At 40.6% G+C, this 22,545-nt stretch overlaps 1 protein-coding gene across 2 annotated transcripts in view; it reads right to left on the bottom strand.

Moving 5' to 3' along the window:
- FNIP1 (folliculin interacting protein 1) overlaps positions 1–22,545 on the bottom strand; it is a 152,724-nt gene that overhangs the window by 82,388 nt on the left and 47,791 nt on the right. For both annotated transcript variants that reach the window (XM_077473330.1, XM_077473331.1), the window contains exon 2: positions 6,545–6,671. In XM_077473330.1, the coding sequence (XP_077329456.1) occupies positions 6,545–6,671 (127 nt within the window). The remainder of the gene's footprint in view (positions 1–6,544; positions 6,672–22,545) is intronic.

Genomic DNA, 22,545 nt, shown 5'->3' with positions numbered 1-22,545 from the left:
ATAGAATTTTAAAATATATCCTAATCTGCAGGGTTTGAGGCTTCTAGCAAAATATACATGGGGCTACACAAAAAGTTTAGAAGTGTCTGGTTATTTGGCAGCTTGGCTTACACTTTGCAGTAGGACAGGGTGCTGTAAAAACACTGGAGACTGACAGGGTAACAGAACTAATACCAAGCCACATCAATTTATCACAGCAAGATGTTAAAGCGGAGGTCCACCCTAAAGTGGACCTTCCGCTCATCGGAACCCCCCCCCCCCCTCCGGCGCCACAATTGGCACCTTTCAGGGGGAAGGGGGGTGCAAGTACCTGTACAGTACAGGTATCTGCACCCACTTCCGGCGTAGATTCTGCAGAAGGTACTCCCCTTTCCGAAGGTCCCCCCGCTGCCTGCTGGGAAACACACGGATCCCCAGAGACAGCGGGGACCATCCTTATTGCGCAGCGCGACTCGCGCATGCGCAGTAGGGAACCGGGAAATGAAGCCGAAAGGCTACACTTCGTGATTCCCATAACCAAGATGGCGGCGGCAGCACCCGAGAGACGATCGAGAGATCGGCTTCGGGTGCCGACATCGCGGGCGTGCTGGGCGGGTAAGTGTCATTATTTTAAAAGTCAGCACCTGCAGTATTTGTAGCTTTAAAAAAAAAAACTGCGGACTCCCGCTTTAATGTTGTAAAGTGATGCAACAAGGTTTAAACTAGTAAACAAGAGTATGTTTACAAAAAAAGCCAATTTATTTAAAAAACAATCTGATTCATTACAACAATTAGCGTCCCATGACACTGACAGAGTTATGCGAGCTTTTAAAAAAAGCCAGTGATAAATTACCTCCCGCTGATGGTCATGGAAGGGCACAAAGATTCTTACTCCGAATCCAAATCCTGCTATGTCAAATTAGCACAGATATTTTAGGTTTTCGGTGCCAACTTTAAACAGCCATGTGCAATGACAAGTTCATACCTGTAGCTACGATACTTCACAAAGATCATACAGTAATTTTTAAAGATGCACAGAATTCACAAAAATAAACCTTTGGCATAAATATGATCTACATTAACCTCTTCAGCCCTGGAAGAATTTACCCCCTTCCTGAGCAGAGCACTTTTTGCGATTCGGCAAAAGCGCGGTCGTGCGACATGGCTCCCAAACAAAACTGGGATTCTTTTTTTCCCCACAAATAGAGCTTTCTTTTGGTGGTATTTGATCTCCCCTATGGTTTTTATTTTTTGCACCATAAACAAAAAAAAGAGCGACAATTTTGAAAAAAAAAAATGTTTTACTTTTTGCTATAATAAATATCCCCCAAAAATATATAATTTTTTCCCTCAGTTTAGGCCGATACATATTCCGCTACATAATTTTGGTAAAAAAAAAAAAAAAAATCGCAATAAGTGATGATTGGTTTGCGCAAAAGTTACAGCGTTTACAAAATAGGGGATAGTTTTATGGCATTATTTCATTCTATTTTTTAAATGGCGATGATCAGCGATTTTTATCGTGACTGCGACATTATGGCGGACACTTCTGACATTTTTGACACCATTGTCATATATACAGCAATCAGTGCTATACAAATGCACTGACTCCTGTGTAAATGACACTGGCAGTGAAGGGGTTAACCACTAGGTGTCAGTGTAGGGGTTGAGTGTGTCCTAGGGGTGTGTTTCTAACTGTGGGGGGGCGTGACTGTGTGTGACAAGTCACTGACCTCTGCTCAGTTCACAGGGAGCAGAGATCAGCGACACTGTCACTAGGCAGAACGGGGAGATGCTCGTTTACATTAGCATCTTCCCCCGTTCTGCGATCGCGGGTATCCCCATGGCAATAGAGTCCGCAGGACCTGCGACCCGACTCATGGAACTTGTCATAGGCGCGCGCCCGCTGCCCGCCTCTTAAACGTACAGGTACGCGATTCTGCCTGTACGAGCCCGTCTGCCGACGTATATATGCGTGAGGTGGTCAGCAAGCGGTTAAATTGTTCATTTTGATGTCACATTTCAATTTAGTTTTAGTCAGTCTTTAGACTAACATGCCATTTTAGTTTTAGCCGTATTTCAGTCATCAGAATTGTTATAATTTTTGCTACATTTTAGTCAACTAAAATCTCCAGTATCACAAACAAAAATATTGCTTTTTGACAAACAGAAGTGAAACTTAAAAAAAAAAAAAAAGGAAAAAAAAAGGAAATAAAAATAAAAGAACGTGGTGTCATAAGTGTGCATAAGTACACCCCTGCCATCATTTAGAGTGCCTCTGATTAACCCCAAGTAAAGTTTGGCTGTTCTAGTAGGTCTTTCCTGACATTTTCTTAGTCGTACCCAACACCAAAAGCCATGGTCCACAGAGAGCTCCCAAAGCATCAGGGGGATCTCATTGTTAAAAAGGTATCAGTCAGGAGAATTTCATCAGTCAGAAGTACAAAAGAATTTCCAAGGCATTAGATATACCATGGAACACAGTGAAGACAGTCATCTTCAAGTGGAGAAAATATGGCACAACAGTGACATTACTAAGAACTGGACGTCCCTCCAAAATTGATGAAAAGACGAGAAGAAAACTGGTCAGGGAGGCAGCCAAGAGACCTACAGCAACATTAAAGGAGCTGCAGGAATATCTGACAAGTACTGGCTCTGTGGTACATGTGACAACAAGCTCCCGTATTCTTCATATGTCTGAGCTATGGGGTAGAGCGATAAGATGGAAGCCTTTACTTTCTAAGAAAAAAAATAATACATTTTGCAAAAACACATCTGAAGTCTCCCAAAAATGTGGGAAAATGTGTTATGATCTGATGAAACCAAGGTTGAACGTTTTGGCCATAACTCCAAAATATATGTTTGGCACAAAAACAAAACTGCACATCACCAAAAGAACACCATACCCACAGTGAAGCATGGTGGTGGCAGCATCATCCTTTGGGCTGTTATTCTTCAGCTGGAACTAGGGCCTTAGTAAAGGTAGAGGGAATCACGAACAGTTCCAAATACCTATCAATATTGGCACAAAACCTTCAGGCCTCTGCTAGAAAGCTGAACATGGAAAGCAACTTCATCTTTCAGCATGACAATGACCCAAAGAATACATCCAAATCAAAGGAATGGCTTCACCAGAAGAAGAAGATTAAAGTTTTGGAATGGCCCAGCCAGAGCCCAGACTTGAATGACATTGAAAATCTGTGGGGTGATCTGAAGAGGGCTGTGCATAGGAGATGCCCATCGCAATCTGACAGATTTGGAGTGTTTTTGCAAAGAAGAGTTGGCAAATATTGCCAAGTCAAGATGTGCCATACTGATAGACTCCCACCCAAAAAGACTGAAAGCTGTAATAAAATCAAAAAGGTATTTCAGCAAAGTATTACTGTATTTATCGTCATATAAAATTCACCCCAATTTAAGAGGGAAGTTTCGGGAATTTTTTTTTTTTTTTTTTTTTAATAAAACCACTTTGAAGCAAAATGGTCAGTGAGCATCAATGCAGCCTGATCTGTGCCCATATGCTGCCAAATCAGTGCCCATCTCATCATGCTGAATCTGCATGCATTGTAGAGGACACAGTCCCATATATTGCACTATCAGCATGTGGATGCATGCACAGCCAGCACATTAGCTGAGTGTAATTGAGGCCAGTGGGAATGATCTGTGTATGGGAGTACAGCTATATAGTACAGCTTATAGCCATGTGTTCCTCAGTGACTCAGAAGTTGTTGGCAGCAGAGGATGGATAGTGTGCACATGGATGTAGTATACTATGGTACAACTTACTTGCACACTACGGGAATCGCTAGTCCCTGTAGTATTGTAGATGCTGCCATTGAGTGGAAGGAGGGGCCGAGAGCTGCCAAAATAGAGCCGGATCTTCTGTGTACGCGCCTCGGCGTCATGCTCAGTCCCGCCCCTTGTACCGGATCCATGCTAGGAGCCATCCATGGGGGAAGGACTGGGCGTTATGCTGAGCACGCAGGAGATTCGGCTCAATTTTAGCAGCACTCGTCCACTCCTTCCCCTCGGTGGCAGCCTATATCGGCATATAACACGCACACACAAAAAAGTGCGTGTTATACACAGATAAATACGTCAGTTTAAGAGTGTGCACGCTTATGCAACCATTTTTTTTTTTTTTTTTTACTTCTCTCCACCAAAGAGATTTCAGTTTGTTGTTCAATTGAGTTGTACAGTTTATAGGTCACATTCTCACTGGTGCGATGTCAGACATTGCTTGCGAGTCGCACTGCACTGTAAATTACATATGATTTCTGTGCGATGCGATTTCAGCCATACATCTAGTATGGCTGAATTTGCATCGCATTCAGACCAAACTCGCACAGGATACTTTTTTTGGTCTGCAGCAGAATGATCACATGGGTGTTCACAACCATACAATCCGTAAAAGTTTCGTAAACAAACAAGGATTCATAAGTGCTTTTTGACCACTGTTCATTTTGGTGTCAAATTTTGATTTAATTTTAATCATAGCCTTTTGACTTAAATGTCATTTTAGTTTTAGTTGTACTTTAGTCATCTGAATTGAAACTGAATTTTATTTTCGTTTAGTTTTAATCACTGAAACAATGCAGCTGACAAAAATATTTTTTCTCCTTTACTGATGTGCGCTGATGAGCCTGCACTGAAAAGCATCACTGCTGGGCTCTAAATGGCACTGCACTGATAATCAGGACACTGATTATCTGTGCAGATCTCCATTGTGAGGAAATGCCATTGATCGGCTCTCCTCTCCTCACACGCTGTCAAAAAAGGAATGGAGATAACTGGCAATTCCTTGTTTACATGTGATCAGCTGTGATTGATTACATGGGTAAAGAGCCTCATCATCAGCTCTTTACCAAGATCAGTGAAGCGCCGTGTCCCAGGTACAATGTCATATGACGTCATCCCAGAACCAGAGAGCCGCTGCCTGCATGTCATTTGACAATACAGCAGGTGGGAGGTGGACCTGCAAAAAATCGAATTCATTATTTTCTTTCAAAAGGCGAACATTTCCTTTAAACCTGGTACTGACCTTTATGGATTACCACACAATTTCAATTTCAAGTAAACCTCAAACCTTAACAAAACTATTTTTCTATGTGATATTTTACAGTTATTTTGCTTATTCCTATAGATCATTCTGTAACTTGGTTTACAATTAGTGGTGTTCTTTTGCATATAATACACAATTCAGTTTTATTACTCACACACATATAACTCATACTCACACACTTATAAAACAAATGCTGCCCAACATCAAAGAGGGGTGTAATAGTTATATTAGAAGAAAACCCCAAATGGTAGAGAGGAACAAATTACAAGATGAATAGGAACAGACTTTTTAATCAAGCTTTTACCACTGGAGTTCATTATAATGGCCACAGGATGGCTCAGGCCAACAGATTTCCCTGATGCCACTTTTGTACAGATTGATCCATTAGCATTATAGATTTTACTGCCAAAAGAAGATGTTTGTCAACTGTTAGGAATTATAATAAGGCATTCATTACCTCAAAGTTTTCAGGTTTTATTGCCATAGAACTGCAAATTCCAACTCCACATGATTAAATTCAGATAACCTGTGTGTTGTCTGGTCTCATACACACTGAGCATTTACTCTGCTCCCCTGAATGCCTTTTCCCCCCCGACAGGAGAAAAACAGTTAAAAAAAAGTGGTAGACGGCGCATATTGCACACATATTAATGCATTCTATTGGGCAGAATATTAATTTATTCCAGGCATTAGAATGCATTAACTCGCCAACACAGCTAAACACATTTTCTGCATTTAAATGTTCTTTTTCTAATATGTCTGTAAATACTAACAGCCTTGCATAAGAGGTGCGTTTACAGGCAGAAAATAAAAATAAAAAGCCAAAGCCCTGTAAAAGCTACATTTTCTAAGCCATGTGTGCATTAATCCTCAAGAGGGTTTTCATGATTGTAGTATAAATATACATGCATCTGGAAGGTCCAGCATCTGGCAATTCAGTATCATGGCATAACCTACACCACCAAGTTTATAAAAAAAAAAAAAAAAAAAAAAAGTCTACAAGCAACTTCATGAAGAAGTGATTGGGTGCAAAAAATTGCCAAGTCACTGAAATCGAACAAACAGACACAGGCTCAGCTTCCCCTGATCATCACTTTTGCTTAATCAATGTGATAAGTAGCCTCGTTGACCAGTAAGTAGCTTGTGAGGTTGAAGAAGTTGGGAAAGCGGTAACAATAGAACATAACTGACATGATGCTGCTACTTTACATTAACAAAGTTAGTAAAATTGTCTAGAATTACTATTACAACTTGGATAAAGCCTCCAAAGGGTTTACAAATGGGCATACACCGACATAATGTGACATTCTAACAATAATGTTGACAGATGATTAAACAAAAATTAAAAAACAAGTAAGCATTGTTTAGTTTCCACAGAAACATGAACACATTGGACCAACTGGGTCTGATGATGCACTAAAACCAGGCCCTGAAAAATCTCCTTTTAAGATGCTTTCTCCAAGACACTATTAAAAATTTAAATTATGGAGAGAGACAACTTACCGAAACAGAAAGCTCATCAGTCTTTCGCTTGGCATTAGAATCAAACAAGACATTCCGTCCTCGCTTCTCACAGTCCTGGTACACAATCAAGCGGATCTGACTTGGATCAAATTCATATGATGGCCAGCTGCAAATAAATAAATACAATTTGTTCACATAAAGAAAATACATTTACAGAAATAAGATTACAACCTCATAATGCAAGATCAACAGTGGTTTACCCCCCCCCCTTACAACCAGATATTAGAAAATTGTACACAAGAACAATGATCCTCAACCCCTACTAAAAGTTGATGTTGATTTGCAACAGCTTTGAGTAGGACTTTAAAGAGAAAACTGGGCTAATTTACAAAAACAGATAAAAAGAAAACCAGATTAACAGGGGAATAAATATATTCATACTATCCAATCCAAATTAAATCATCAAAAGATGCCAAAAACAATTCATAGATTGCAGCTTCAGTCCAGTTGGACAAGTTGATAAAAAAAAAAAAAAAAAACTCAGAACTTCAATTTTAAATTTTCCTTTGGTGGAATTTGATCACCTCTGCAGTTTTTATTGTTTGTACTATAAACAAAAAAAGAGCGACAATTTAAAAAAAAAAACAATTTAAAACATTTTTTACTTTATAATATCCCCAAAAAAAAAAATAATAATAATTTCTTCATCAATTTAGACCAATATGTATTCTTCTACATATTTTTGGTTAAAAAAAAATTGCAATAAGTTACAGTATCTACAAAATAAGGGATAGATTTATTGCATTTTTATTATACTTTTTTTTTTTTTTTTTTTACTAGTAAGGCGGGGATCATAAATTTTTAGTGGGACTGTAACATTACGGCGGACATATTGGACACTTTTGACACTTTTTTGGGACCAGTGACATTTATACAGCGATTAGAGCTAAAAATAGACACTGATTACTGTACAAATGTCACTCTCAGGGAAGGGGTTAACACTAGGGGGCGATCAAGATGTTAAATGTGTTCCATGGGAGGTTTTTATAGCTGTGGGGGAGTGTACTGACAGAGTAGAGAGAGATCGCTGTTCCTGATCACTAGGAACAGCAGATCTCTCCCTACTTCACTGACAGAACGGGGATCTGTTTGTTTACATTGACAGATCCCCATTCAGGCTCTCTGAGGAGCGATCGCGGGTCACACCACGCCCCTTATAGCCCTTAAAAGGGGCCGCCGTACAGCTACATCGGCTGGTCGGCAAGTAGTTAAGGAAGGTCACAATGCCAAAATAATCACATACCAGTAGGTATAGAGTGTTTCATTTTCTACATGAGAAGCCATTGCTGGATTTTTTTTAGGATATCTATGTGTTTATATAAAGAGTTGAGCAGAGACTTTTGGGAGTCATGCTTGTTTAATTGACACCTTTTGCAAGGTGTCAGGGGACTTGTAGTTCTGCAACAGCTGGAGGGCCACAGGTTGAGCACTTATGCAGCCTAACTGAACACATATTGGTATCAAATCCACTACATTCCCATGTTAGCTGCCAGATCCACAGAACTGCACCCTTGATCCCCAAACGTGCCAAGAGGTTTATAGTTTGCAGATCTCAGAAAAACAGCTAACATAATACAATCGCCATTCAGTCAGGAAATTAATAGAGATGGCAGAAAATTGTGGACGCACTTGCAAATGTTTTTGGTTTTGCATCTTTGCCGGCTTATAGGAAATGTTATTCTGCACCAAATGTTTACACGTCACTTAAATTCAGCATTAACCACTTGAGGACCGCCGTATTGCCATTGTACGTCAGCACAATGGCACAGGCAGGCATAATCACGTACATCTACGTGATTGCCTTCCAGCGGGTGGGGGGTCCGATCGGACCCCCTCCCGCTGGTTACGGCGGTCCGGTTCGCTCCAGGAGCGCTCCGTGATGAGGGGATGGCCGTTGCTTTTCGGCCACCCCCTCTGGATCGCTCCTGGCCAATGAGAAGCTTCCTCCCCTGTGTATTGTTTACACAGGAAGGAGGAAGTGATGTCATTCTCCTCGGGGCAGTCTTTTTGACCGGACTACGAGGAGAACAGTAAAAGTAAGTGTGCACCAACACTACACTGACATGTAGGTACACACAGGCACACAAACCCCCCCGATCCCCCCCCCGCCCCCCCTCCCCCCCCAGTCACAGTGTCACTGATTGCATTGATCATTTCTTTACTGATCAATGCATTCAGTGTCAGTTGTGACAGTAAAAACTGTCAGGACAGTTAGTGTTAGGTCCAGGGTAGCCCCCTATCACCCCCCAATAAAGATTTAACCCCCTGATTGCCCCTAGAGTTAACCCTTTCACCCCCTTTTGCCAGTGTCACTAAGCGATCATTTTTCTGATCGCTGCATGTGTCGCTAGTGTCGCTAGGTAGCTAGTTATTTTTTTAGGTTCACCGCCAGGTTTTTATATCGCTAGGTACCCCGATATACTACCCAATAATGTTTTTAACCCCCTGATTGCCGCTAGTTAACCCTTTCACCCCCTTTTGCCAGTGTCACTAAGCGATCGTTTTTCTGATCGCTGCATTAGTGTCGCTACAGTCGCTAGGTAGCTAGTTATTTTTTTAGGTTCACCGCCAGGTTTTTATAGCGCTAGGTACCCCGATATACTACCCAATAATGTTTTTAACCCCCTGATTGCCGCTAGTTAACCCTTTCACCCCCTTTTGCCAGTGTCACTAAGCGATCATTTTTCTGATCGCTGCATGTGTCGCTAGGTAGCTAGTTATTTTTTTAGGTTCACCGCCAGGTTTTTATATCGCTAGGTACCCCGATATACTACCCAATAATGTTTTTAACCCGATTGCCGCTAGTTAACCCTTTCACCCCCTTTTGCCAGTGTCACTAAGCGATCGTTTTTCTGATCGCTGCATTAGTGTCGCTACAGTCGCTAGGTAGCTAGTTATTTTTTTAGGTTCACCGCCAGGTTTTTATAGCGCTAGGTACCCCGATATACTACCCAATAATGGTTTTAACCCCCTGATTTCCGCTAGTTAACCCTTTCACCCCCTTTTGCCAGTGTCACTAAGCGATAATTTTTCTGAACGCTGCATCAGTGTCGCTAGGTAGCTAGTTATTTTTTTAGGTTCACCGCCAGGTTTTTATAGCGCTAGGTACCCCGATATACTACCCAATAATGGTTTTAACCCCCTGATTGCTGCTAGTTAACCCTTTCACCCCCTTTCACCAGCGATCACAGTATAAGTGTCACTGGTGACGCTGGTTAGCCAGTTAGTTATTTAGGTTCCCCGTCAGGTTTTTATATAGCGCCAGGGACCCCCATATACTACCTAATAAAAATTTGAACCACCTGATTGCCCCTAGTTAACCCTTTCACCACTGATCACCGTATAAGTGTTACGGGTGACTCTGGTTAGTTTGTTTTTTATAGCATTTTATATTCAAATCCGGAAGGCAGTGCTTGGTTTTCGGGGTCCCGTACGTGGCTAGGCTCCCAAAAAGTCCCCCACATGTGGTATCCCCGTACTCGGGAGAAGCAGCAGAATTTATTTTGGGGTGTAATTTGACTTCTGCTCATAGCATGTGTGAGCAATATATCATTTAGTGACAACTTTGTGCAAAAAAAAAAAAGTTTGTAATATTCCCGCAACTTTTGGCAAAATATAAAATATTCCATGGACTCAACATGCCTCTCAGTAAATAGCTTGGGGTGTCTACTTTCCAAAATGGGGTCATTTGGGGGGGTTTTGTGCTATTTTGGCATTTTATGGCCTTCGAAACTGTAATAGGTAGTGAGGAGTTAAATCAAAAATTTGCACCCTTAGAAATCCTGAAGGTGGTGATTGGTTTTCGGGGTGCCGTGCGCGACTAGACTCCCAAAAAGTCCCACACATGTGGTATCCCCCCGTACTCGGGAGAAGCAGCAGAATGTATTTTGGGGTGCAATTCCACATATAACCATGGCATGTGTGAGCAATATATCATTTAGTGACAACTTTTTGTAAAAATTTTTTTTTTTTTTTTTTTTTTGTCATTATTCAATCCCTTAGGACAAAAAAAATAAATATTCAATGGGCTCAACATACCCATCAGCAATTTCCTTGGGGTGTCTACTTTCCAAAATGGGGTCATTTGGGGGGGATTTGTACTGCCCTGCCATTTTAGCACCTCAAGAAATGAGATCGGCAGTCATAAATTAAAAGCTGTGTAAATTCCAGAAAATGTACTCTAGTTTGTAGACGCTATAACTTTTGCGCAAACCAAAAAATATTCGCTTATTGACATTTTTTTTACTAAAGACATGTGGCTGAATAAATTTTGCCCTCAATGTATGACTAAAATTTAGTTTATTCGATTTTTCTTATAACAAAAAGAAGAAAATATCTTTTTTTTCAAAATTTTCGCTCTTTTTCCATTTATATCGCAAAAAAAAAAAATCGCAGAGGCAATCAAATACCATCAAAAGAAAGCTCTATTTGTGGGAAGAAAAGGACGCAAATTTCGTTTGGGTGCAATATTGCATGACCGCGCAATTACCAGTTAAAGCAGCGCAGTGCGAAATTGCAAAAAGACCTCTGGTCCTTAAGGTATTTATTGGTCCGAGGCTGAAGTGGTTAAAATGTCTTCAAATATAAAAACAGAATTCAAATATATGCAGTACAAAAAAAAAAAGTTGTGCTTATTTTAGTCTAAAAAATAAACACAAAAGCGTGAAGAGCGGGTCTTTTCTGCTACTTTTTGTTTACATGTAAAAATTATTTTCTTTTGCTAGAAAATGACTTAAAACCCCCAAACATTAAATATATTTTAAGCAGAGTCCCTAGGCCTAGAGAGTAAAAATGGTGGGTTTTGCATTTTTTTTTTTTTTTTATGAATTTGCGCAGAGGTTTCTTGAACACAATTTTTTTTGTAAAAAATACACGTTAATGAATTTTAATGCACACAAACACAACATAATACCCAATTATTTGGTAAAATATAAAACATGGTGTTATGCCAAGTAGATACCCAACGTAACATAACATATCATCTGGTGGGTTGGACATCCTGGAGAGGCAAAAAAACCACTGCTGGTAAAAGCAATCAAGCAGCCAATTAGCCACTCAGATGGCTTATCGCCTCTTATTGAATTCAAAATTAAATGGTCTTTAAAGTCACATTAAAACATTTGCATTTGGTGCAAAATAACATTTCCTATAAGCCTGCAAAGTTGCAAAACATTACAATTTCCAACATTTTTTTTACCACCAAAGCATGTGTCCCGATCTAGAATTCCTCAAAACAGAAACGTATTACTTTGTATTATGAAGTGGTTATCACGGTCATAAAACTGGATTGCAGTTTATCTCGTTAAACACTAGAAGGAATTTTGCCAACTATTAGCATGACAACTGATGTAAACATTGAATTATAACAAGTTCATTGCTGACAACAGTTATACAAGAAAAATAAATAAATTCTAGGGTACTACTAATACGACTGGTCTGACTGAACAGACAGTATGTTGGCTGTTCACTTAGTACCTAGTTCTGGTCACTGAGCTTCTAGAGAGAATCCAGCAGGAAGCTTCATTCTGCAGTTATCTCCTGTGACCACACAACGTTGCTTTATCAGAGCCTGTCCACACTGATTCTTCGGCAACATACACTTCTGACTTCTTGGAATTCTTTTCCGAACATGCTCCATGTTGCGTGCAGTTAAAGCAGTGAAGTTCCTAAGTATCTATGACTGTGCCACTTTGGGTATGAACCCAGTGCCCTAATAGACAAATCTAAAGACTATTGTTAAAGAATCTACGCACCTACTGTATTTATAGATCCCTAAGGCTTATCTGCTTTGCATGCTTGCCATGTTAGTACCATTTCTAAAATTATCATAGATATGTACATGCTTTAACTAAAGTCAGGATTTAAATCAACAGAAATAAAAGCTTTTTCAACAGCAATTGGTCTTGTTCAGTAGCTTGTCATAGCAGAAAGCTACTGTACCACCATAAAGACTCAAGGTTTGCACTACAAATGACAAATATTTGCCACATATATTCCAATATGAAATTGGGCTAGTCTAGGGAAGAAAAAAAAGAAGACGAGACTGCCACCAAAAAAGCGTTTTACTTGGAATTATGAGATTTTATTGATTGCTATGGAAAACAAACCCCTTTTCTCCAGTTTTAGAAATTAGGCCTAAAGCCTCCTTTAAACACTCACAGCATAACTGCCAGCAATGACTCTCTCAGTAATGAACAAAATTATTTAAAAAATGAATGTCATGTGTTATTTGCTGAATTGAAAACTATTCTATTAAAAAATATATATATATATATATATTATATTTTATATATATATATATATATATATATATATATATATATATATATATATATATATATATATATATATATATATATATATATATATATATATATATATATATATATATATAGCACCAAATGTATTATATTGTATTATAAGAATTAAAATAAAAAAAAGAAAGAATGATGATCTTTATACAATCAAGTAGCATCCATACTCTATACAGTTGTACCATTAAAATTTATAAATATCAGCTATATTCAGAGTACCTGGACTGCATCTCGCCTTGTATGCAGCTTCCCTCTCTAAAAAAAAGGAGAGGCGAATGAATAAAAAAAAAAAAAAAAAAAAAAAAAGGAAAAATCACTCAGGAGCCAACCGATCGTTAAAAATAGCAATAGGCCAGATTAAGCCAAAACAAAAAGGTTGGCATGTGATAAACGGAGAGCTGGAGCTTGAACAATATGCTGTCCATGTTGTGTTTTAAGCTGCACAGCACCATCGACATCAGAAGAGACACCTTAAAAACATCTGCTGCCAGCGGTACAGTCTTTACTTTCACACCAAGAGCCATTGATTCTTGAGAGGTTCCAAACAGTCGCGCTCTTCTTTGATTCTTGTATGTGATGCTTTCTGAAGGCACCCTAGGACTCCGCTAATTAGCAGAGACAAAACTCTGTGCTGACCGAGCCATGTGCCAGCTGAGTTTCTCTGTCACTTCTTAAACAAATCTCATGTCTCTTCAACCACCTGACTATGATCTCTTGGCAGATGCGACAGTGCGTGTCTTCGGCCAAAAAGTGTCAGACAGATCAATGTTAAGGGAGTGTGGAGGCTGCAAGCTGAAGATGCCTTTGCTGTAATTCTGTCTCTTCTTATCCTCCACCTCCATGGGTGACATTCCTGGGAGCAGCAGGATGCATGTGTTCTGCTGAAAGGCAAGCCAGACAAACAGAAAAGCAGGCAAAGACAGCCACCCTGTGACATGGAGCTGTCAGTGCTTGCCACCTGGATCTGAGCACAAGTGCCAACCAATCCTTGAAAAGCTTTCTGTTCATTTCAAGCACTTCACAAATCTCTGCGAGAAACTGGAGCTTGCTGCCTGTAGCACAGCTATACTTTGGCATACTCAGGGATAGGAATATACAACAGCATTTAAAGGCATTTTTCAGACAAAAAAAAAAAAAAAAAGGCATAAATATAAAAGAATTATTAAGGACAGATTGTTGCAATAAATTACATAAAAGGTGCTTTGCTCCAACTCTGCTGCGTGGATGGCAAACCTAATAAAGAAAAGCAAAGAAAGCGTCGGAGAAAACAATGTACTAGCAACTTTCCTGAATTCTGACAGGTTTCTGTGACATCACATTAATTCTGAAATCAAGACATCACACATTTTAAAGCCCAAATGAACCTTCACTATTATGGGGATGGCGTCAGACTGCAGATACAGAAATATATATGCTGGTCTTTATCATGAAATTATTTAATATTAAAGCTGGGTACACACGAGCTGAAAATCAATAACATTTGGTTCATCAGGAAGCGGCCAACTTTTAGCCCAGGTATACAGCTGTCTGATCAAATGGACATGCCAGCATCCAATCAGCGCTGGCAGCTAATGACCGCGAGGAGATCGCCCCGCACAAATATCACTTTTGTTAGTATTGAGATCTGTCAGTTTTTTTTTTGCTCAGCCCACTAGTTTGAATAAAAAAAAAAAGCTTCTGGTGTGTACCTTGCATAAGGCTCCATTAACATCTGTCCATTCAAGGGTAGAGCAGCGAGTTTTTGAACACATGAAAAACATGCACCGCACCGGTGGTGCCATTGTTAATGGCACCCCAAACGCAGCAAGCAAACGTGTATTTGCTGCAAGCAAAAACACACAAAAAATGTGCAGTAAAATCTGTACAAATCTGAGTTCCCCAAGTACCCTCGGGTGTAAGCCATCTGGTCCCAGGGAATTATTAATGTCAAGTTTCTCAAGTCTAATTTTAATTCTGTCCTCTGTTAACCATGGAGGTGCTTCCTGGGATGTGAGGATAAACACTGCAGTTTTGGTTACTGAAGCCCCACCCCCCCCCCCCCCCCATTCCTTTGTAAAGGTGAGGAGAAGAATAAATTCAATATCTTTGCAATCTCTCCATCCTTTGAAACCAGATGTCCTCCCTCATTCTTTATGAGGCCAATATGGTCTGTCCTCCCTTTTTTACTGTTTACATACTTAAAGAATTTCTTGGGATTTTTTTTTTTCTCCTCCGCTATGTGTCTTTCATGTTCTATCTTAGCCGTCCTTATTGCACCCTTATATTTCTTGTTGCATTCTTTATAAAGTTTGAATGCTGATGATGATCCCTCGACCTTGTATTTTTTGAAGGCCTTCTCCTTTGCTTTTATATGCATTTTTACATTGGAGTTTAGCCATCCAGGACTTTTGTTTGCTCTTTTAAAATGTATTACCCAATGGGTCGTTTTGGCCAATGCCCTTATTTAATATGCTCTTAAAGCAAACCCATCTCTCCTCCGTGTTCTTTGTTCCTAATAATTTATCCCAATTTATGCCCTCTAGCAAAGTTCATAGTTTAGGGAAGTTGGCTCTTTTGAAACTCAGTGTCTTTGTATTCCCCTTATGTTTCCCATTTGTGCGATTTATACTGATGCCAATTGACCTGTGATTGCTGTTACCTAAATTGCCCTGTAGTTCCACATCCGTGATCAGGTCTGTATTGTTGGTAATCAGTAGATCCAGTAACACTTTATTTCTTGTTGGTGCATCTACCATCTGACCCATAAAATTGTCCTGCAAAACATTTAGGAACTGGCGAGCCTTAGATGAATGCGCGGTTACCTCCACCCAGTCTATGTCTGGATAGTTAAAATCCCCCATTATGATAACACTTCCCATCCAAATTGTGATAGGAGATCTGTCGTCCCGTCCTCCCTCAGGTTAGGGGACCTATAGCATACTCCCAGTATTATTTTCCCCTTAGCTTCATCCCTTTGGAGCTCTACCCATAAGGATTCCACCTCCTCCCTTGCTCCCTTAGTGATGTAATCTCTCACATCTGACTTTGACATTGGTGCCAACATGCACCATGACAGCTGGGTCTTCCCCAGCCCCTCCCAGTAATCTGTCCACCAGATCCGTGATGTGCCGAACCCAATCGCCTGGTAGACAACATACCGTTCAGCGCTTCAGGCCTTTGTTACAGCTTGGCCTCTCTGTGCTTCTAATTGAGCCCCCTACCACCAAAATCTGCATTTCCATTCCCTTCGCTCCCTCCCCCTTCCCACTCTCACTGGAGGAGTTCTTCCCCCGGCAGCTAGGAGAGTCCCTCAGCTCCAGCAGTGCTGGTCCCCGACTGTTGCCTGCTCTGTACTTTAGCTGGATAGTTTACACATGAGGTATCTATGAGGTTAGTGAAATAACTGAAGTGCGCTTCAGTTCTGCCACGCCGAGATCTTCTTGCAGAGAAAATAAGTTTGACTGCATAATACTGCAATAAAATGTTGGGTTCCTAAGTCCGACAAATAAGATCCTTGCTGTGTAAAGTATGTGTGTGTTGCTTAACACAGATCCATCATAAACTTGAAGCCCATGGCTTGCCATACACTACAGGTACAAAAGGGATTTATGGAAATGCATAAAGCAGCATCCCATACAGAAGGAAACTGTATGCTCATCAAGAGTCACAAGGAAATTTCTACATTCACACAAGGGTAATGCTAAATATAACAGACCTAGAAGTCATGTGCTACTCTAACCTCTACCCTTGCTTGCTGGAAGAGAGGAGGAAGCTTTACATTCACATTATGGCTGCAACTTCTCCAAAGACACTAAGTGACCAGCAGTATGAAGAATAAAAATAAAGGAACATTGCTGGAATGACACTCGTGATACTAACTGTATTTTCAGTAGTGACTGTACAGGGTTATCAAGGGACAATGACACCCAATGCATTATAATCTGATGAAATAAGAAAATCATCTTCATATCGCATAACCTAAATAATAGGATTTTACATAAGCTCACCCACCACTGGTAATAAAAAGCACCACTCTATGTAGGGATTGCTTGGCCACTCTTCCTCAAATAGCGGTAGTAACGGTCAAAGAAGAATACGGAGGTGCACTGGATCTAATATTACTAAACTAACACATAACAACCAGTCATATCTTATTAATCTCATAGTCTTCCATGTACAATGACAAGGTTACAGTTGTAATCAAAGCATATGATCAATGATAATTTGCAAGAAAATTGTTGAAGGTTGTGCTTAGTTGCATCTTCCATGCGATTTACATGGTGCACATAACAGTTCTCCGCACATATAAGGACCATGGTCCTTCTTAAGGCGATTTGTGATTGTAGCTGTATCCACTAGACCAGGCTTTCTCAACCTTTTAACCCTAGAGGAACCCCAAAAATAAATGTTCATGTCTGGTGGAACCCTTACTAAAAACCAAATCATCAGGGCTCAATAGGAACAATGCTCCTTATATTGGTGGTCAGAATGCCACCCTTAAAGACAGCTAAAAATATATTTGGTGTCATGCTGCTGTCTTTGCAAAGTGATGCTGAACCTTGAACTCTGTAGGCATCATCAAATAGGTGGTTCATCAGCCACAGCTCAAGGAACCCCTAGCAACCTCTGGAGGAACCCTGGTTGAGAATGGCTGCACTAGACGGTACATCCCCAAAAATATATTAGAAATAAACAGATTCTGGCAATCATCTGTGAAATTAAGTTGCTAAACTGATTCTTAAGTCCTAGTGAGTAGAATCCAGAGACTGGTCTACGTTCACAGTAAAACACAAATGAACAGGCAAACATAATACCAGCTGGTACTGGAAGACAATGAAGCATTTTATACCCAGACAAGCCTTTAGCTGTGCCATCCATACTGTAGATTCAAACTCCATGACCTTTCTCAACAGCATATCACAAGCCTTCGCTGCATGGAAACTGAAAGGGTTTATAAAGATATTCAACTGTGAGGTCATCTCTATAGATAGACAGATCTCCTCTCAAATGTAATGCAGATAAAATCTGCATCAACATACAGTAAATGCAAATCGAACATCAAATAAAAGACGGAGGCATATGAAACGCAATACACTTAGCAGAGGAGCCAGAATATACATAAAGCATAACTACTGGCCTTGGTGTTCTGCTAAAACTAAGGAGACTAAATGCTATTCAGAAGGAATAGGCAGAGTACAGCACACAGTAGATTAACAGCACACATGGTAGACAAGTCTGAGACCGCACTGGTTCTCCTGTTTGGTTGTGTTGGCTACATCACCCGTTTTGGCTTGCTGGACGTACAACACTAACCCTTGTGACAGATCAGATATAACAATATGAGCCCACGCCAAGAGTCTGTTTGCTGATGTCCTCAAATGCCACACGGTTCAGGTCTCGTGATTCAGGAAGATGTAACTTGTAGAGGATGACATTTTAGTCTAGTCTCTTGTGGGCTTTATACTTGCTGTGCCATAATCTCTGTTGAATGTAAATGTTAAATTACCCAGGAGCGTTCATATAAATTACAAATACAGTACCATTTCTTCTTAAAGAGGAAGTAAACCCTGATGAGTTTACTTCCTCTTTCATTCCCTGCAAAGGTAAAGCATAATGGACTACTATGCATCGCATAGTAGCCCATTATGTGTCACTTACCTGACACAGGAGCCAGCGAAGTCGCCGCTGTCCCCTGTAGTCCGCCGCATCCATCTTGCTGGTGGCGTCTCGCAGCTCCGCCGCTGTCATTCGGCGAACCTGCGATGACGCCGCGCATGTGCATGGGAGTCGACACGCGCGGCAGCTCCATTCTTGGAAATGCCGCGCTCAGTGCGCCTGCGCCGTAGACAGCGGTGCCCGTTTTCGGGCAAATATCTCCTAAACCATATAGGTTTAGGAGATATTGCTTGGACCTACAGGTAAGCCTTAATCTAGGCTTACCTGTAGGTCAAAGTGGTTTGTAAGGGTTTACAACCACTTTAAAGAGTGTTACTATTAGAGGTCGACCGATATGGGTTTTTCTCTGGCCGATGCCGATATTTAGAAATCATGGCGGCCGATAGCCGATATATGATGCCGATTTTTTTGGGCCGATATGTTAGGCCGATTTTATTTCATTTCTTTATTTTTTTCCTTTTTTTATATATTATTATTTTTTTAATCCCCCTTGATCTAACACACCTTTCCCACTGGGGCGTTTTTCAGGCGCTTTTGGGCTAAAAATAGCGCCTGTAAAGTGCCTGCAAAATGGCTCCCCTGCAGTCTGTGTGAAAGACAGAGTGCTTTCACACTGAGGCGATGCGCTGGCAGGATCTTAAAAAAAAGTCCTGCAAGCAGCACGTTTGGAGTGGTGTATACCGCTCATCCACCACTCCTGCCCATTGATATGAATGGGCACCACGGCCGAAGCGCATGCAATGCGATTTGGCAGCAGTGCTTCATGGGCGCATTTAACCTCTTCCTTGGCCGCTAGCTGGGTTATATGTGCCCCACTAGCAGCCAAATAGCACCGCTAAAATGATGGTAAAGAGCCGCTAAAACTTGCGTTTTACCATCAACGCCTGCCCGCTCCAGTGTGAAAGCAGCCTTCATAAGTGATACAGAAAATTTCTTACATTTAAACATTTATTAAACAAAACAAACCTCCAATCAGTTTACTTGTATGTATGATTTAGATAAAAAAAAAAAAAAAACTATGTATTAAATAAAAACGGGTAGTCAAAACTTTTGGAAAAAAAAAAAAAAACGGGCTAACTTTACTGTTTTTATTTTATTTTTATTTTTTAAATAGTGTTTTTTTTCCCAAAAAAATGCATTTGAAAGACCTCTGTGCAAATGCTGTGTGACATAAAATATTGCAACAACCGCTATTTTATTCCCTAGGATCTCTGCTAAAAATATATATATAATTTTTGGGGGGGGTCTAAGTGATTTTCTGGCAGAAAATACAGGATTTTTACTTGTAAGCAACAAGTGTCAGAAAAGATTTAGTCTTTAAATGGTTAAACTGAGAACTTCTACACACAGAGATGATTTCATTCATTCAAGTGTAAACATTGTATCTTTTTGTTCTTTTCTTGGCAGCCTGCCCAGAGAGGAGGAAGACGTTTCTATGACGACTCAGGCAACTTACACTGACTTCTATACAGAAGTCATTTCAAAGTCCTGCTGTAGTTCTAAATCGTCTTTTTATCAGCACAATCGGCCGATGCCGATTAATTAAAAAATGGCAAATATCGGCCGATATATCGGCCGGCCGATATATCGGTCGACCTCTAGTTACTATACCCACCAACAGTAAAATCAGTCTGTATTTGCAGTAAAGCATGCTTGGTATACTTACTGTGGAACCTAAGGGGTTAATGTTCCGCATTGTGTAAAGAGCCTGTTTGATCCTATTTTCTATGATCCTCCCCTTCTTGCACTGTCCCCAATCCATCTCCTCATAGTAGCCTTTGGAGTCACTCTGCACATACTTAATTTGGGGTGTATTGCGAGAGAGTTTTTTTCTTGGGAGAGTGCATGTTATCAGCACAGGGCCCATCAGCACTGTTCAGACAGAGGGCCAGAGGTCCTGCATCTTCATAGGACAGTCAGAGTAGAATGAAAACTCATCCAAACAAGCTTTAACCAGACATTGATAGAAAGCACAAGACTGCTATAGACTGTTAGTGAGAAAAGGTATTTAGCAGTTTATATTTACTAAAATAATTGCAGTTCTGTGAACTGTGGGAGACCAGATATAGTGAATGCATGGTCCTGACTTAGTAGTACTTTAACCACTTACGGACCGTCCGCTGCAGTTTTACATCTATACTTTGAAGAGGAATATCGTTGCTATGTCTAGCTGCCATAACCCCGGTATACTCTTCTTCCGTGGGCGGTCCACTTTCAGATAAATGTGGTCTCTGCGGTGGATTCGCCACAAGATCACTTTTAAAATCGGCCGTGGGAGAGGAACCCCCCCGCCAAGCTCCGGTGGTCTCCACCACTTATTGGAGCCATCGGTAGCGGCAGAGGCAATCGGATCCTTCTCCTGGCGTGACATGGAGATGAGTGAGGGGGAGATGGGGGACCCATCTCCATATCATTGCAGGGCGGAAGCGAAGTCACTTACGCCCATAGCTCTTAGGGGCATTTATTTTTTATTACAATAAACTTTTTTTTTAATGCAGTTTACATTAAAGGGATTGTAAAGGTATTTTTTTTATTTTTTAAAAATAACAAACATGTTATACTTACCTCCACTGTGCAGCTCGTTTTTCACAGAGTGGCCCCGACCCTCCTCTTCTGGGGTCCCTCGGCGGCTGTCTCCGCTTCCTCCCGCAGGTACTTCTCACGTTCATGTGAACTCCCTCGCATGGTGAGAAGCACCTGCGGGCGCCCTCCCATGATACAGGCGGCGGCTACTGTCGAATTTTTTTAAACATCGCCTATTGAGATTTTTAAGGATAAACGTTGTTGCCATTCCACGAGGGGGTGCAATTTTGAAGCATGACGTGTTGGGTAGCAATTTACTCTGAGTAACATTCTCTTTCACAATATAAAAGAATTTGGGCTAACTTTACTGTTGTCTTATTTTTTTTATTTCAAAAAAGTGTATTTTTTCCCATAAAAAAAAGTGTGCTTGTAAGACCGCTGAGCAAATACAGTGTGACAGAAAGTATTGCAACAACCGCCATTTTATTCTCTATGGTGTTAGAAAAAAAAAATATATATATATATATATAATGTTTGGGGGTTCTACGTAATTTTCTAGCAAAAAAAACAAACAACAAATCTCAGAAAGAGGCCTTAAGTGGTTAATAACTTGAATATATAGTTTGGGTAATCACAATTATTTGAACTACTAGTAAAGCAGAGTTAAAGTACCTATGTATCACATCACAGAACACCAGGTAAAAAAGGTCAACTCCACCCAAACTGACATTTAAATTCTGCACGATTACAGATAATTGGCTTTATATATAGCTCTGTGAGAGATTCCTGCAGTAAGCCATTCCTACCACAGATCCAAATTCCTCCCAAATTCTATAGCCACAACAAAACCAAATTATTGTATTTAGCTTCATCTACTGCTAAAGTAGACTAAATAACTGAAAAGTCCAACAGTGACTTCTAGGAGTGGGCAGAGACAAAGAAACGTGTGGTGAAATCTGTCCATCTGACTCAGAGGAATAAGGATCTAGCACAGGGTTCTAACCAGGGTTCCTCCAGAGGTTGCTTAGGGTTCCTTGAGCAATGAAGGGATTCTAACTCCTAATAACCACTGATATCAATGATCTTTTTAGCTGTTTGTAAAAGGGCATTTTTTCCACTGGTCAAACATGCAAGTGTCATTCTCCCACTGACAGGGGCGTAACTAGAAATCACAGGGCCCCATAGCAAAATGTTGTATGGGCCCCCCCCCCCCCCACCCAGGGGCGGATCCAGATTCTAGTCTCGGGAGGGGCACTGATAGAAAATACTTTTATGGGGGCAATTTATTGGGGCAATGGCTGATGTTGGCGCTTCAATTATCACGGCACCATTTGTGTTATGGTGTCAGGATGATTGAAACACATTATTTCTATTATTGCATTGTTATAGAAAATTAAATAGTTCAACTCACCATAATGCAGAATCAGTGGGAGCCTCGAGTGTGTCACCTGCCATCAGATGCAGATTGTCACTTGTCACAAGTTGCGG

This window comes from Lithobates pipiens, unplaced genomic scaffold (genome assembly GCF_037356315.1).
Source record: "Lithobates pipiens isolate NorthernLeopardFrog02 unplaced genomic scaffold, aLitPip1_a1.2 Scaffold_8, whole genome shotgun sequence".
In the NCBI taxonomy this organism is placed as follows: domain Eukaryota; kingdom Metazoa; phylum Chordata; class Amphibia; order Anura; family Ranidae; genus Lithobates; species Lithobates pipiens.
Note: the sequence above shows the minus strand (reverse complement) of the source record. Positions and strands in the feature narration are given on the sequence as shown.